This window comes from Adiantum capillus-veneris, chromosome 6 (assembly GCF_014529385.1).
Source record: "Adiantum capillus-veneris isolate H3 chromosome 6, ASM1452938v2, whole genome shotgun sequence".
Lineage (NCBI taxonomy): Eukaryota > Viridiplantae > Streptophyta > Polypodiopsida > Polypodiales > Pteridaceae > Adiantum > Adiantum capillus-veneris.
Genome location: NC_140936.1, coordinates 23900130 through 23917293, shown reverse-complemented (window position 1 = coordinate 23917293; position 17164 = coordinate 23900130). Strand labels below are relative to the sequence as shown.

The 17164-nt window shown below is 43.0% G+C and overlaps 1 protein-coding gene across 1 annotated transcript in view; it reads right to left on the bottom strand.

The window, feature by feature from the left end:
* LOC147455263 (NADH dehydrogenase [ubiquinone] 1 beta subcomplex subunit 8, mitochondrial-like) overlaps window positions 1-16243 on the bottom strand; it is a 68524-nt gene extending 52281 nt beyond the window's left edge. Inside the window, exons 1-2 of the mRNA XM_086515230.1 lie at window positions 16055-16243; window positions 15730-15813 (exon numbers count right to left, since the gene is read on the bottom strand). Of these exons, the coding sequence (XP_086371356.1) occupies window positions 15730-15813; window positions 16055-16171 (201 nt within the window). The 5' untranslated portion in view covers window positions 16172-16243. The remainder of the gene's footprint in view (window positions 1-15729; window positions 15814-16054) is intronic.
* Between the last annotated feature and the right edge of the window lie 921 nt (window positions 16244-17164).

Below are 17164 nucleotides of genomic sequence, written 5' to 3'. Positions count from 1 at the left end.
CATCGATTATAGAGCTCTCAACAGAATCACCATCAAGAACAGATTTATGATTCCTAGGATCGATGATATACTCGACAGATTACAAAGATCCTCGTGTTTTAGCAGGATTGATTTAAAGAGTGGATATCATCAGATCCGAATCGCGCCAAGAGACGTCTACAAGATAGCCTTTCGGATGACTTTTGGGTTATTTGAGTTTTTGGTGATGCCGTTTGGCTTAACCAATGCTCCTACGACATTTAACCGGATGATGGACATGATTTTTTCCCGAGAGTATAGACTATTTTGTTTTGGAACTTTCTTTGACGACATCATTGTTTTCTCCAAGGATGAGGCAGAACATAGAGATCATCTGCTTCAAGTCTTTCAGGCATTACGAGATCACAAGTTAGTAATTAATGCGAAGAAAAGTGAATTTTTCTTACCAAAGACACACTTTTTGGGACACTTAGTGTCAACAGCAGGAGTGCAAATGGATCCGGCCAAGATAGAGACTATCTGTGATTGGCCCAATTAAGAATGTCCATGCAGTTAGAAGCTTCTTGGGATTGTGTTCGTACTATAGGCGGTTCATTCGAAAGTTTGCAGAGGTTGCTTCCCCTTTGCATATCTTGACACAGAAAGGAGTCCCTTTCTCGTGGGGACCCACAGAGGTGATCTGCTTTTCACAATTTAAAAGAGAAATTGACTACGTGACCAGTTGTTGACTTTGCCGCATTTGCAAAAAACGGTTACAGTATATTGTGATACTCGTGGTCGTACTCTGGATGCGGTCTTAATGCACGAAGGCCAATATCATTGCCTACGAGGGCCGATTGATCTCGAGGCCGGAATTGACAGCACAGATTTGTGAGAAAGAGCTTTTGGCAGCTATCCATGCTCTTATTCAGTGGCGACATTACCTACTAGAAGCCGATTTTACAGTTTTCACAGATGATGGGAGTTTACGCTACTTCTTGTCACGGAAGCAGCTATCGGAAAAAGCAGATGCGGTGGACAAACATCTTGTCACGGTTTACGTCCGCATTGTCCATGTGCAGGGACAGAAGAAATTGGTAGCAAATACTTTGTCCCGAAAGCCGTTGGTTCTGGCAATTTCCGCGATACATCATAGAAACTTCGAGGATATGGTCGGTCAGTACGCCACAAATACAGATTTTGCAGATGTATTCAGTTGAGTACAGAAAGGGAAGATGGTAGCGGACTATTCCATTGGTGATAGCTACTTGATGATGAAAACAATGTTGTGCGTTACACAGCTGTTGAGGGAAAAGGTTCTAACAGAATGCCATTGTCCGCCTTTTACGGGTCATCGCGGCATGGCTACTACCTTGAAAGGGGTAGAGAGATACTTCTTTTTGGCCGAGACTCAAGAAGGATGTGGACGAGTTTGTGCGCAGTTGCTTGGTATTCCAGAAGGTCAAGTGTGACAGGCCTAAAGCACAGGGATTGTTACAGCCTTTATACCCATACCCACCCGCCCCAGGGAAAGTATTGCAATGGATTTCATCTCCCAAGAACACCGCGTGGGCACGACTGTTTATTGCCCAGGTCTTCAGATTACATGGCATGCCTGAGACGATTGTCTCCGACAGGACCCCAGGTTCACGAGTTTGTTTTGGACAGCTATTTGGGAGAACATAGGCACGCGATTGCAATTCTCGTTTCACCCGCAGACTGACGGGCAATCAAAGATTGCTAATTCAGTGAAACACGATTAACTCTTTGATGGGGAAGGTGCCATTTGAGATTCTTGAATTTGCTACGAAGGTTCCATCCTTCCTTAGCACGAAAGATAAGATTTTTCTTTGAAGCCGACCAGTTCACGAGGGACTTGGTCCAAAAGGCTTTGCAGAAATTTCAGGAAAGACAGAAAAAGGTAGCAAATTGCCATTGTCGCGATTTGAAATTGAAGGAGAAGGATTGGGTGCTCTTACATTATGGGAAGGCACGCCAAAGAAAGAAAAAAAAGGAAAGGAGCGGCTTCTTTGGAAGCTTAGCATGAAATAGTGTGGACCTTTCCAGATTTTCCAAACAGATGCATGAAAACTCCTTTGGACTGAAGCTGCCAAAATACTTGGAGGATTCACAATGTTTTTTCATGTGAGTCTCTTGAAGCCTTTTGAAGACGATGTGCCTGATGATGAACAACCCGAAATGGGACAAAAACGAGCAGATACTCGTTCCAGAATAGAAATTGGCACAAAAAGAAAGAAAGAAGGTAAAGCCAACTGACGGTTCTTGGTTAAATTCAAGACCTACTTCGCATTGGATGCGAAGCGAATGGAGGAGGAAGACCTAGCAGATATTCCTCGGAATATGAATCTTTACCTTGAAGCTTTTGGTTAAGCATAGTCTACTCCAAATGGAACCCAGAATTCAGCTTGGCCGGAGATCTGGGACAGTGGGTTTGCACAAGAGGGGAGTTACTCCGCTCCTTTGTCAACAAATGCCTCGATTTTTGAATACTAGAGTCACTGATGTTTCTTTGAGCTTCAAGGATATTGAGAGCTGACAGTATTCTGCTGTATGACTTTATGAAATGGAATTCCTGAATATGAAACTGATTTGTTCTTGACTTGTTTTAAGTGCAAGAACTGCTAGACGAAACGACTGCAGCATTTTGGTCTAAATGATCTTGAATAGACATGGTTGCAATAGGGGTTAGTCAATCGGGTATCAATGAGGTCCCGATTGGATCTAGATGCGATTGTTAGATACATTGCCGATAAATCATGGTCTAAGATCTGAATCAATGTAATTTGTCATGTGATGTCTTGTGATGTCTAGTGATGTCTTGTGATGTTGTGTGATGTGATTGTCCATTGGTACATGTGCTAGATGTGTGTTCCTAGTGCGTAGGTACTAACAGTCAATGTCTGCTAAGGCAATTTATGGCTTCTATCTGTTTTGCAGGGATAATCGAGGGCAATTACAATGATTTCAAGAGGGGGGTATGTCACAAACTGGTGACGTGGCTGCCAGTGTACACACACACACCTCCCCTAGTCCCGGCATGGTGGGCTGGAATTGCTGACATGGCTACAGCTTGCGAAAAAAATGACACGTGGCAAGATGACGTGGCAGGCTGACGTGGCAAAGAAGGATTTGTGTACAGATGCATATGGTGTGATGGCACGGACCATGGCAGAAGGGATTGTGATAGCTTTAGTGATGCCTTAAAAAGAGATCTTGTGTTTTTTAAGAATGGCAAGATCCATTTGCGGGAGACAGGTATGCCATTAGAAACTAACTTTGGAAAAGGAGGTATGCGGAAGTTAGTGGAGGATATGGCAACTAGTCATGCTATTTCTGCAGTGGAGGCTTGTACCTATGGGGCAAAGATAGAGCTAATTCCAAAGAAAGTGTTAAAGTATACTCCAAATGATTTTGAGGAGGTTGTTAGCTTGTGGCCATATGCAGTAGCCTCAGCTGAAAAAGGAAAGGTAACTAAACAGGTATTACATGAAGCCGGTGATTGCAGACGCCATACAACAGGTCGGGATGAAACTGTGGACTCTTTATCAATGCATGCCTATCTTGCAAAATGCTATAACAATGAAGCAATTGTGGAAGAGAAGCGCACACATGAGAATGGAGATGCAGGTCCTCCTACTTCAAAGAGGGTTACAAGAGCTGGTGGAAGAAAGGATACAGGATCTTCTTATGAAGCTCCACCACGTGTGCCTCCTCCTCTTGAGATTCCTATGGAGGAGGCATCTACAAGAAAGAAGAAAGAGCAAGGAAAAGCTAAAGCAAAAGGCCCTGCATACAAAACACGATCTGACATTGAAGCTGCCACAAACTTAAAGCAGGTAGTGAAGGAAAGAATTTTGAATAGCAAAGTTGAGTTTACCTTGGGTGAGGTTAGTTACATGGGACGGGAATCAAAATCTTGGCATTGCTAAACGCGAGTTTCATGAAGAAATTATAGATATCATAAAAAAAAAGAGGCAAACTCTCACTGAGTCTATTCCTCCACAGTCTGAGGGTGAAGGGGAGTCACTTAAGGCACATGGAATACATGTCCAAGAGAGTGATTGCGATGACAGTGTGGTAGGATGCTACCAGTCTTCTCGAAGACATGCACATGCTAGATTTGCAGATGATGATGATGATGAAGCCTCCTACAAAAGCCACTACTCCAAAAGTCATTGGGCAAGAGCTACAACAGAAACCTTAGTCAAGGTGGGTGATCTTAAGGAGCCATATGTTGCATTGATAGATCATGGCTCTGAGATCAATCTTATGTCCAAGAGTCTTTACATGAAGGGTAAGTGGCCAATAGACACAGATCATGGGTGGATGATTAGAGCTCAAATAACTCATCAGGAGAGCTGTATGGGGCTTGTCTAAATGTGAAAGTGACGATTGGTAATGTGAAGGATGAGCAAAATTTCTTTGTGCAGGAGATGTCTACCTATCCTTTTATCCTCGGGGCCCGGGCAGCCATACATCACAGCCGTTCGCATAAAAACAAAGATCTTGGATGATGGTTCTGCTTATGCTAGGGTAAAGAGCAGAGATGAGAAGCCAGCTGTGCAATTTTTGACTCTGTGTGTGAATCACGAGAGGAACTGCAATAGTCTTCGTGAGTATCCTCTACCAAAAGCGAACAAAGAGTTCAAAGAGTACAAGGAGACAAGGGGTTTTGGCCATGTACCATTGTGAAGCGGGATTGCAATGGTACAAGAAAAAAAAGATTCTCGCCTGACCCAAAGCGAGAAGAAGCTTTTTCTACAGGTTTCAAGGGATTAACAGAGCATGGGTCGGTATGTTTTATGAAGCTTGAGGATATGAAAAGAAGTGCGCGATAATATGTATATAGTGTACAGAAATACATGAAAGAAAATGGTTTCATAGAGGATAGTGAATGCATTTCAGGTTTCTTTGAACAAGTTTCTCATGTAGATACTATGCTTGAGCTCGAGGCTATAATGGACTCTAGCATGCAAGATGGAACCCACATTGTGGAAGTATGCTCTATGGAAATGTATGATGTGATTGAGTCTTTTGAAGATCAGAAATATTTCAATGCTAATGAAGGACCGAAAGTGCATATGGAGACCAAGTACAAAACCGTGGCAAAGAAAGTGAGACCAGTGGCCTTACCTTTACCATCAGATTGCAGGAAAAAGCTAGAGCAAGCTTCTTTGCAGCCAAGTCTCAAGGATCCAAAAAGAACTGGACACAAGTTCACAATGGAATCCCTGAAAGAGATAAAAGTTGGTTGTGAAGAGTTTTTAACGGAAGAAGAGAAGAAGAGTTTTAAAGAAATGCTTTCAAAACATGGTAAGGCTTTTGCTTTCCAGCCACATGAGATAGGGTGTGTTGATCCTAATGTTGTTGCACCTATGGTGATCTTCACTATCCCTCATGTACCTTGGAATCTACGCCCAATTCCGGTTCCGAAAGCACATTTGCCAAAGTTAATAGAACTACTCGATGAAAAGATTAGCATGGGTATCTTGGAGCTTTCTTGTGCGTCATATTCAAACAGGTGGTTCACTATGCCTAAGAAGAATGGAGCTTTGCGATTCATACAAGATATGCAACCTGTAAACAAGGTTACCATCAGGAATGTGGGTACAGGACCTATAGTGGATGAGTTTACAGAGGCGTTTGCAGGAAGGTCAATCTACTCAATGGGGGATCTCTATTCAGGGTACGATCAATTTCAGCTAGATGTTGAGAGTAGAGATCTGACAACTATGAAAACACCTTTGGGATTGATAAGGATGTGTAACTTACCTCAAGAAGCAACAAATTCAGTTGCACACATGATGAATGGGATGAACATGGTTCTACGTGACTTCACACCTTAAATCACAATGCCATTTCTTGATGATGTGCCCATCAAAGGATGTGAAGGCAAAGATAAAGATGAAGCTATGGATTCAAGGGGGTGCCGTAAGTTTGTTGCAAACCATATTGAAGATTGTGAGAAGAGCTCGAAGAAGTTAATCTTACCCTGTCAGGGCAAAAATCAGTATTTGGTGTCAATGAAGTTTTGATTGTGGGGCATATGTGTGGTTCTTATGGTAGAAAGCCTTGTCCAAAAAAGATGGATGCAATCAAAAACATGAAAGAAACATATACAACTATAACTGAAGTTTGAAGATTTCTTGGTGCTTGTCTCTTCTATCTTATTTGGATACCACAATATGCACAGTAGCAGATCCCCTTTATAGGTTTTTGAGAAAGAATCAGAAGTTTCAATGGGAAGAAGAGCACACAAAAGCCATGAGAAAGCTAAAGAAGCTACTTCTTTCATCGCCAACCTTGAGAAAGGTAGACTATGCTTGTGAGAGACCTGTCATTGTGACAATGGACACGAGTCCTACAGGGATAGGATGGGCAGTAGGGCAAGATGATGATGAAGGAAAAAGGTATGTGGTGAGATTTGGAGCAAAGATTCTGAGTTCTCGCCAACGCGATTATGCACAAGTAAAAAGGGAACTATGGGGGGTGGTTACAGCATTGAGGTGTGATAAGGAGTACTTGATAGAGGCATCAGTGGTTGTGGAAACTGATTGTTTGCCTCTTCTTGGAATGATCACAAACTGTTTGACTCCTTATATTGCAATGCTGCGATAGATAGCCTACATAAAGTCCTTGAATCCTGAGTTTAAGCATATTGCAGGGAAAGACAATCCAATGGCAGATATGCTATCTAGGGCAAGGTATGAAGATGAACAGGACATGATTATTGAGGGAGATGATGTAGGCACAAAGTTTTACACTATTGATCATGCAAAGAGTAGTCATGCATGTTTTGTGTCTTCACTTGAGTCCTTTTCAGAGGAACTATATGAGGATGAATGGCTCTTGATAGGTCGCTACTTAAGTACTCTACAGAAGCAGGATGATTGGACTGAGCAGGAATTTAAGAGGATAAGAAGAAAAGCATATGGATACTTCTTGAGGGATGGCTACTTATGGAAGCATCCTAAACGAAGAGTTGGAACACCATTGCGGGTAGTATGCGATAAGGTTACTCAACAACAAATCATCAAGGAGTTCCATGAAGGTTTATGGGCAGGACATCGAGGTGTATGGGCAACATTTGCCAAGATAAAAGAAAGGTATTGGTGGAAAGGAATGTATAAGGATGTGGCTGAGTTTGTGGAGTCTTGTGTGACATGCCAAATGTACAGCATCATGATGCACTACATCCTACTTATCCATTAGCCATGCATTACAAATGGGTTGTGGACTTGGTTACAATGCCTTTGGGACTTTGGCAAATGAAGTATTTGGTGCTTGCAAGAGAAGATTTGTCTAATCAAGTTGAAGGGCGTGCATTGAGGACAAAGAGTACACAAGCTGTATGTAGATTTCTTCTCGAAGATGTGATTTGTCGCTATGGGTGTGTGGGAAAGATAACTGCAGATAGAGGAGAATTGGATGCTAATGAAGCAAGGGAACTCTTCTCTAGAATGGGCATCAACTAGCTATAACTTGTGCTTATAACCCAGAGGGAAATGGCAAAAGTGAAAGAGGGCATCCTCCAATAATCAAAGCTTTAGCTAAAGCTTGTGAAGGTAAGCTTGGAGAGTGGCCAAGGTTATTGCCATTTGCATTGTGGGCTGACCGTATAACACATAGTTTAATCACTGGCTATATGCCTGTTGAATTGATGTATGGACAAAAGCCTGTGATGCCAATTGAAGATGTAGTTCTTACATGGAATGTATTGCCATGGGAAGATGGAATGAGTAGAGAAGACCTTATTGCATTGTGCATACGGAAATTGGAAAGAAGGCCTGAAGACATTGAGCTTGCAAAAGCTCGACTAAAGAATGCAAGGTCGAAAAACAAAGACGGATTTGACAAGATGCATGGGCTTAGACCAAAAGACATTGAAGAAGGTGATTGGGTGTTGGTGTACGATAGTAGCCTTGAAAACCAGCACTCTACAATAAGGAAGCTTGCAAAGCGATGGTTTGGTCCTTATGTTGTCAAACATGTGCATGGAAATGCAACTTACACCTTGCGTGAACTGGATGGGATAGAACTGAAAATTCCCATTGCAGGAAAAAGAATTAAAGTATTCAAAAGAAGAGGGAATGCTGATCCATTTGATACACAACCAAGTGAAGAGGATGATGAAGCCAACTATTTGCAAACTGAGAATGAAAGTGAGAATATGGCGTCTGACCATGAGTTTTAATGCTCTACAAATGTTGTTGTGGCACATATCGGAGAATGTGCAGGTTCAAAGGGGGTGGATGTCGTACCGTGGCACGTACATAGGGTGAAATAAAAACATTCACCTCACTCTTGACACTTCTCAATGTATGCAAATAAAAGCAATCATGTACATATTGTGATATATGTTGAAGCTTCTATTGCGGTCATTATCATGTACATACCTATCCGGGGAGTCGTGGCCCTGGATGTGGCGCATTTGCATGCTTTTCCACTTGATAAGATACCTAATTTGGTTTGACAATGTACATAGTCCAAGTGTTTCATGGTGGCACACTCATCTCGCCTATAAAGACTGATGCGGGCAAAAACTGCCAAAAATAGCAGCTAACAGGCGTCGTTGCAGAATTGCATGGAAAGTGACCCAAAATGGTATATTGATGAAAAATGATGCTTATCTATGTTTTTTATGCTTATGTGAGTGATCCCACAAATTTAGGGATTTTTCTAACTCCGTTTAGGATTTTTCGCATCAAAAATGGTATTTTTTGGGTCAAAAATGAGCTGAAAATGGCCTAGTTTTGGTCCAAAGTGGAAAAATGGCCTAAAAATTGAGACCTCAGCTGAAAATGCCGTGGGTAAGAGAGAGAGGGCTGCTTTTTACAGAAAAGACCAGCAATTTTTCTCTACTGGGCAATAGCTTCCATGGTTGCCCAATCTATGTGTGCTACAGTCCCGCCTCTTCGCAATCTTGTATCTGAGCTTGTGAGGGAGTGAATTAAGGTTTCCCCTTATCAAAATGGTGTGTGAGCTTCACTTTAGAAGCTCATAAATCTCTGCAAAATCAGAAAATTGTCTTCGTGAAGGTGGAAGCTCGAGCATTCATTTCAACTGTTTGATGTTACGACTATGTAATTGGGGGCGAGGCTACATGATACCATGAAAGAGGTTTGGGTTTTGATTGAGAATTGTGCTTGTATGAGCATCAAGGTTTCATGGCTGAAAAATTAGTGTTTTTCAATGGTCTTTTTAAGTAAAATTGAATGTGATTTGGTGATTCTCTCATCATAACCTCGACTACGAAAACAAGCAGACTCCAAGCACGATAGGGTTTGTGACTTTGCTGTCACGAACACTCTTAGATTTTCTGTCACCCTTAGAAAGAGTGTTGGTGATTCTCCACAAACGCTTTTTCACAAAGCGTTTGTGACTCTCATCACGAACTCTCATAGCCAGAGGTTTTGCACCTTCCCAGCTAGACCGCACACTTTCCGACAACGGCAAAAAGCAGAAGAAAAGCACTAACTCCCCGAGTTATTTTAAGTCGTTAGTCGACATTTGATAAAGCAAAGAAACAGAAGAAGCGTGTTCGATTTGAAGGAGTACCCAGTTCTTATTCTTCTTCTTCTTCTTCTTCTTCTTCTTCTTCTTCTGACAGTCCTTCTAGCTCTTTAGATTCGAGCGAAAAAGACAGAAAAGGCAAAAAGCGAAGCAAGAAACAACGCTTTGGAAAGGGCAAGAAAAAGGCAAAGAAGTCTAAATCTCGCCCAGTGAGTGACATTTCTACAGAGGACTCGTCTACAGACAGTTCAGACTCTGATGACGGCAACTTTTATGCGAACAAGAAGAATTTTTATAAAGCCAACCAGTATGACTTTCTGGAAGATAAAAGCAAGAAAGTCCGAGAGTTTAAGGAAGGAGGACAGTCGATCAAATTTGACACTTTTTCAGGATATAAAGATGCTTCGAAGGCTTTGTCTTTTATACAGCAGTTTGACATCGCTTTCGCGGGAGGACGCTATTCAGAGCACTCCAAGATTCGGAGAGCTGCCTCTTATTTAAAGGGGAATGCTCGAACTTGGTGGTCCACGCTTCTTTTAAACAGGACTGCGCCAGTTAAATGGCTGAAATTTAAGAAGCTTTTTATTTCTTCTTGGCTGACGCAAGAGTATGAACGCGATATACGAGCTGCTTGGAACCATCTTCGGATGACCAAGAGAGATACAGTGGATGAGATTCTGGAGCTCTTTTCTACCCGCCTCTTCATTCAAGAAGATCTCGTTCAAAGAACAGATTGAGCGGTTTACCTTGGGTCTACCTACAGAGATCCGAGATCACTGCTTGGAACAAAAGTCAGCTTCTATTCAGGAGTTGATGAGTCATGCGAAACGGGGTTTTGCCATTCACTCTGGCAGTCTGACCTACCCCACCAATGAGGTCATGACACAACGAGCCGAACAGACTTCAGTGAATGAAAGTAGAAAGAGAAAGAGCAACCCAGAAAAGAAGGATACACGACCCAAGCTTACTCCTAAGGAGAGAGCTCGCTTCATCAGGGAGGGGAAATGCTTTGGATGCGGGGAACATGGACATATCTCCGCGGAGTGCCCTAACAAGGCACCGAATGAACAAGATGAAGAAAGGCCGGAAAGTTCTAAAGCAGCTGAGAGACATGGCAGAAAAGGCAGATAAAAAGCACAACTGGTACCACATGGCTCGGGACCTAAACCGAATCAAATGAATGAAAGTACAAACTTTGCCGCTTTTGGGGCAAAGTGAAGGACCAGGAAGCTCTTTTGCAGGAGCCAAGGCCAACCTCTTTTCACTTGGAATTGGCGGCTCGATTTGGAACTACGCCCGACAGGCGGAGGTAGTTTGAGTGGCACCCGGATGGGATGTTGCCATTACACAGAGCATTGGCAAACTTCGTTTGCAATGACAGGGGTATTCAGGGCACGCGAGTGACGTACTCGAAATCCCTTGGTTCCACAAGAACTACGCCGTGGTTGACTACGGGCCGAGAAAGCGACTTTGACAAATGAAAGGCTCAGAGATTGTACTTGATGAACTTCGGTTTCTTTACTCATTCTTTTGGGAGAGAACTGAACGATGGATAAAGGTCGGATATGTTTTGACTTGAACAAAAGAACGCCAAGATTTTTCTCCACACTCTTGCCGATTGCTTTTTAGAGGGCCTCAAGATCATACCATTGATCTGATACCTGGAAGCACACCACCGAACCAGCCACCTTATCGTGTGAGCCGAGCACAGAATGAAGAGATTATGAACCAAGTGAAAGGCCTCTTGGAAAAGGGTCTTGTCCAACCTAGTACTTCACCGTATTGCTCTCCAATGTTGTTGGTTTTGAAGAAAGACGGATCTTGGAGAATGTGCATCGATTATAGAGCTCTCAACAAATCACCATCAATAACAGATTTCCGATTCCTAGGATCGATGATATACTCGACAGATTACAGGGATCCTCGTGCTTTAGCAGGATTGATTTGAAGAATGGATATCATCATATCATAATTGCGTCAGGAGATGTCTACAAGACAGCTTTTCGGACGACTTTTGGGTTATTTGAGTTTTGGTGATGCCTTTTGGCTTAACCAATGCTCCTGCGACATTTAACCGGATGATGGACACGATTTTTCGAGAGTACAGGCTATTTGTTGACACTTTCTTTGACGACATCATTGTTTTCTCCAAGAATGAGGCAGAATACAGAGATCATCTGCTTCAGCTCTTTCAGGCATTACGAGATCACAAGTTAGTGATTAATGCAAAGAAAAGTGAATTTTTCCTACCAGAGATACACTTTTTGGGACACATTGTCTCAGCAGCAACAGGAGTGCAAATGGATCCGACCAAGATAGAGACTATACGTGATTGGCCCGATTTGAAGAATGTCCATGAAGTTGGAAGCTTCTTGGGACTGTGTTTACCGTCTTTACAGACCATCAGAGTTTGCACTACTTGTCACAGAAGCAACTTTCGGAAAAGCAGATGCGGTGGGCGAACATCTTGTCACAGTTTCACTTCCAGATTGTCCATGTGCAGGGACAGAAGAATGTGGTGGCAGATGCTTTGTCTCGGAAGCCGTTGGTTCTGGCTATTTCCGTGATACATCATAGTAGCTTCGAGGATATGGTCGACCAGTATGCCACAAATACAGATTTTGCAGACGTTTTCACAGGGATACGGGATGGGGAGACAGTAGCGGGATATTCCATTCGGGATGGCTACTTGATGAGAAAAACCATGTTGTGCGTTACACAGCCGTTGAGGGAAAAGATTATGACTAAATGTCACTGTCCACCTTTTACGTGTCACCGCGGCATTGCTACCACCATGAAAGGGGTAGAGAGATACTTCTTTTGGCCGAGACTCAAGAAGGATGTGGAAGAGTTTGTGCGCACTTGCTTGGTATGCTAGAAGGTCAAGTTTGACAGGCATAAAGCACAGGGATTGTTACAGCCTTTACCCATACCCACCCGCCCCTGGGAAAGTATTGCAATGGATTTCATTTTTGATCTCCCGAGAACACAGAGTGGTAACGATGGTATCTGGACTGTTATTGACAGATTTAGCAAACAGGCTCATTTTCATTCCAGTGAAGAAGACAGTGAAGCCGGATCACTTAGCGAGACTATTTGTGGCCCAGATCTTCAGATTACATGGCATGCCTGAGACGATTGTCTCTGATAGAGACCCCAGTTTTACGAGTTGTTTTGGAAGGCAATTTGGGAGAACATTGGCACGCGGTTGCAATTCTCGTCATCGTTCCACCCGCAGACTAACGGGCAATCTGAGATTGCCAATTCAGTGGTTCTAGATTTATTGAAGTCTTATATCTCAGATCAGAAGACTCAATGGGAAAAGTACTTACCTTTGGTGGAATTTGCCTACAATAACACGATACACTCTTCGACGGGGAAGGCGCCATTTGAGATTGTTAAAGGTGCTGCAAAGGTTCCACCCTTCCTAAGCACGAAAAATAAGATTTTTGAAGCGGATGAATATACGCGAGACTTGGATACGGCTTTTGCCAAGGTTCGCGAGACTTTGCAGAAATCTCAAGAACGACAGAAAAAGGCAGCGGATCGCCATCGTCGCGACTTGAAATTGAAGGAGGATGATTGGGTGCTCTTACGTTTTGAGAAGGCACGCCTGAGAAAGAAAAAAGGAAAGGAGAGGTTTTTCCAAAGCTAAGTAAGCGATACTACGGACCTTTCCAGATCTCTGAAAAGATAAATGATGTCTCCTTCCGACTGAAACTGCCTAATACTTGGAGGATTCACAATGCATTTCATGTGAGACTCTTGAAACCTTTTAAAGGTGATGTGCTTGATGATGGGGAGTCTGATGAGCAACCCGAACTTCGAAGTGAAAGAAAACGAGGAGATCCTTGTTCCTGAGCAGATTTTGGCACATAAGGATACGAAGAAAGGTAAAGTCCGAAGGCGATTCTTGGTTAAGTTCAAGAACTATCCTACGTTTGATGCGAAGTGGATGGAGGAGGAGGACCTAGCAGATACTCCTCGGATTGTGAAACTTTACCTCGATGCTTTTGGTTTAGCATAGTCTACTCCAAATGGAACCCTAAATTCAGCTTGGCCGGAGATCTAGTGCAGTGGGATGCACAAGAGGGGAGTCGCTCCGCTCCTTTGTCAACAGATGCCTTAATTTTGATACTAAAGTCACTGATGTCTCTTTGAGCTTCAGGGATACTAAGAGCTGACAGTATTCTGCTGGATGACTTTATGAAATGGAATTCTTGATTATGATACTAATTTGTTCTTAACTTCTTTTAAGTGCAAGAACTAATAGACGAAATGACTGCAGCATTTTGGTCTGAATGATCTCGAATAGACATGGTTGCAATAGGGGTTAGTCAATCGGACATCGATGAGGTCCCGATTGGATCTAGATGCGATTGCTAGCTACATTGCTAATAAATCATGGTCTAAGATCCGAATGAATGTTGAATGTCATGTGATGTCCTGTACTGTCTAGTGATGTCCTGTGATGTCGTGTGATGTGACTGTCGATTGGTACATGTGCTAGATGTGTGCTCCTAGTACGTAGGTACTAACAGTCAATGTCTGCTAAGACGGTTTATGGCCTCTGTCTGTTTTGCAGGCATAATCGAGGGCGATTACAATGCTTTCAAGAAGGGGGTATGTCACAAAGTGATGACGTGTCTGCCCGAGAATACGCGAAACCCAAACCCTGACTGCTGCTGAAAACCCTAATTCTGGAAACCCTAACCCTAAAACCTGCAAACCCTAAAATCTGCCAAAAAACCTAAAAACAGCAGAAACCCTAACCCTAACCCTAAGTCTAACCCTAACCCTAAAAGGGCAGCACGCTGAAATCCCGGAAAATGCGCAACATGCTGACGTGGCATCGTACGGCGGCAGCTTTCCAGCTTTTGCGTGGAGATAGCTGTGGACGGCAGCTTTTGACCTTGCTTTTCTCTACGCAATTATCAGTAGAGAGAGATAGAGAGATTATTTTAAAAAAAACTCAAAGAGAGTTTGTGAGAGAAGAGATCTTTTGCTTTATTTTTAGGCTTTTTAATTTGAAGCTTTTTCGGGGCTCTGTTTTTGGCATCCCTTGTAAATTAAATACGTGAATGGGGCTCCCACTCTGGAGAGCAACTGGATGCAGAGTCTGAGAGTGAGACCCGATCCACTCTTGTACTTTGAACATTGATTAATACAAAAGAAATACCGAAAGGGGCGCCAATCTTTGGGGCCAATATCTCTAGGCACGGAACTCCGCCGGGCCAGTGCAAATCTATTGTGAACTGTGAGCTGTTTTGAAGTGGTTATTTGATGCTGTTGTGATTGATTCTTGACTTGGAGTGTCCAAGTCTATTACACTACAGCACTTCGCACGCGTTTCCCTGGGATACATTTTGGTCGCTTTTTTGGGATTTTTGAAATGCTTTTGTCATTGCTTCGGCCGTATGCATACTTTTTCGACTCAATTAGATTCTGGGTGCTATGGACAATGTGGAGAGCACATAATCTCCTCATGTTTCACCGAATTCAAGTGGAGTATGTTTCCTTCTTCAAAACATCTCTTCGACAGTCTCTTCATGACTTGAAGGAGCCCCCCTTAGTCATTATGAGCTCTACTGACTGTTTCTGATTTACTCCTTGTAGTACTTTCTATGGGTTTTCCTCGTTTTGAGGTTTCCCATTGGTAATTCAATCTGACATTACTGTTAAAAAAAAGTGTGTGTGTGTGTGTGTGTGTGTGTGTTGCAATCGTTGCAAATTGGGAAAACTAAACTCGCCCCATTGTGAGTATATTATTAGGAGATATGAAGTGAGACTTCGTTATATGGACCATCGTGGGATGTAACCACTCAACAGACCACGACTCATAACGAATCCTGTCCGTAGAAGAAGACTCGACACATACAGAGTAATTCCATCAACAAGGAGAACCTGAAAAGAAGACTACAACTAAATTTATGACAGCCTTTGCCAGGTTTCAGTTGTAGACCAAAGTCTCTGTCCACCCCCTCCTCAGGGGAAGGAGCAGGTTTGAGATCAGAGGGTGACATGTAGGGTTTCAGATTGATCATTAAAGACTAAACTCAACAAAAAAGTATAGTTGTGACAAAAAACTCAACTTTTCAAACATATGATAAGGGGCAACCAGAACAACATGTTCTTGAACCAAAATCTTGCAAAAGAACTGAAGTATCATCACATCAAGGATGACATTATATGCACACAGCACTCAAAGAAAATCAAAGAGGCATTTGTGTGTTTTACCTTTCCAATATAATCATGTGTATCTAGACAAAATTCGGGATGGCGGCTTCCATCATCCCAGACAGTTTCAGCATCCTCTGGCAGCTGTTTCCATTGACAATTAATGGACTGATTTTACTCAAACACACTACAGCAAAGAGACTCAATGCAAGTAAAATTTAGAAAGCCAGTATAGAACCATTTCAATCAGACCTGCAAAGAGAATGACAAATAAAGGTAAAAACTGGAACAGAAATGATCCTCTCTCTCTCTCTCTCTCTCTCTCTCTCTCTCTCTCTCTCTTTTTGGTGGTGGTGGGGAGGGGGGGTTGGAAATGGTTACTTACTGGTTCGTTTGGAACTTGCTGGGGACCAACAGGAAGACCCATGCCAGAACGAAGGGGCATATACGGTCGCCCGATCACATTTCGTCGAAACGCTCCTGCCAGACTCCTCACTGCCATCGCTGCGCGCTTGACAATGCAATTCCGAAATTATTTGCCTTAATTAACTAGACTGGTAATAAGTTGAGTTGAACGGCCGGAATTAGGCATAGGGGATCCCCAGCGCACTCGGCCGTTTGCTGGCTCCCCACCTCTACGAGATAAGTGACAAAGGGTCGTCACCTTTGTCATGGTCTGGCAAGCCTTGGTGATAACTTCTTTGTGCTCAGCTTATCGACCATTTGTCAAATTTTTGTTTTCGGAGTCGGGCGGGGCAAGCCCGGCCGCTCCCCTTATCCACCATAAAAAGTGAACAAGAAGAACGACCAGGACTGTGCCCCGAGAAACCGAAGGCAGACGCTTTTGTCACTAGTTTCCTCTAGACTCGGAAGGCCAGAATTATTTACACTCTTAGGGTGATGAATTTTCCCTTGAGAGACCCATTTCGGTGGGCGTGACAGCGACCAAGTACCTCTGTTCAGAGGCCCAGGTACTGCGGGACTTGCTTCGGTCTTCCCTTTGGAGTTGCCTCCTCCAGGTAACTTATCGCTCACCTCACTAAACTGCCTTTGAAACCCGACGGTTTTCCCCTAGGAAATGCCATACCCGCTTGGAAGGGCGTCGGCTCACAACCATTTGTCAAATCCGCATGCAAAAAACAAGATTTTAACTCCAAATGTAATGCTTCTTTACTATCGGTAAACCATATACTATTTCAAAACCTCCCAAATATTTTTCCGTTTTCTTCTAAACTTGCATAGGTATATGCTTTTATAGCATGGGTAGCATCTATCCCTATTGAGATTCACCATTGTAGAACACTCCAATAGCCAACATTTATGAGTCTATTCTACGTCGTGTAAAAGGCAAAGAGCCAATGAAACAAATGATATAAACTAATGGAAGTGCATCACTTGTAGCACATTAAAATCCACAACTATTTTTTAGGAAGGAGATGCACCCAAGGCCTTAAAATTCCACTCCTATGATGAATAGGTTCATTTCACCATTGCC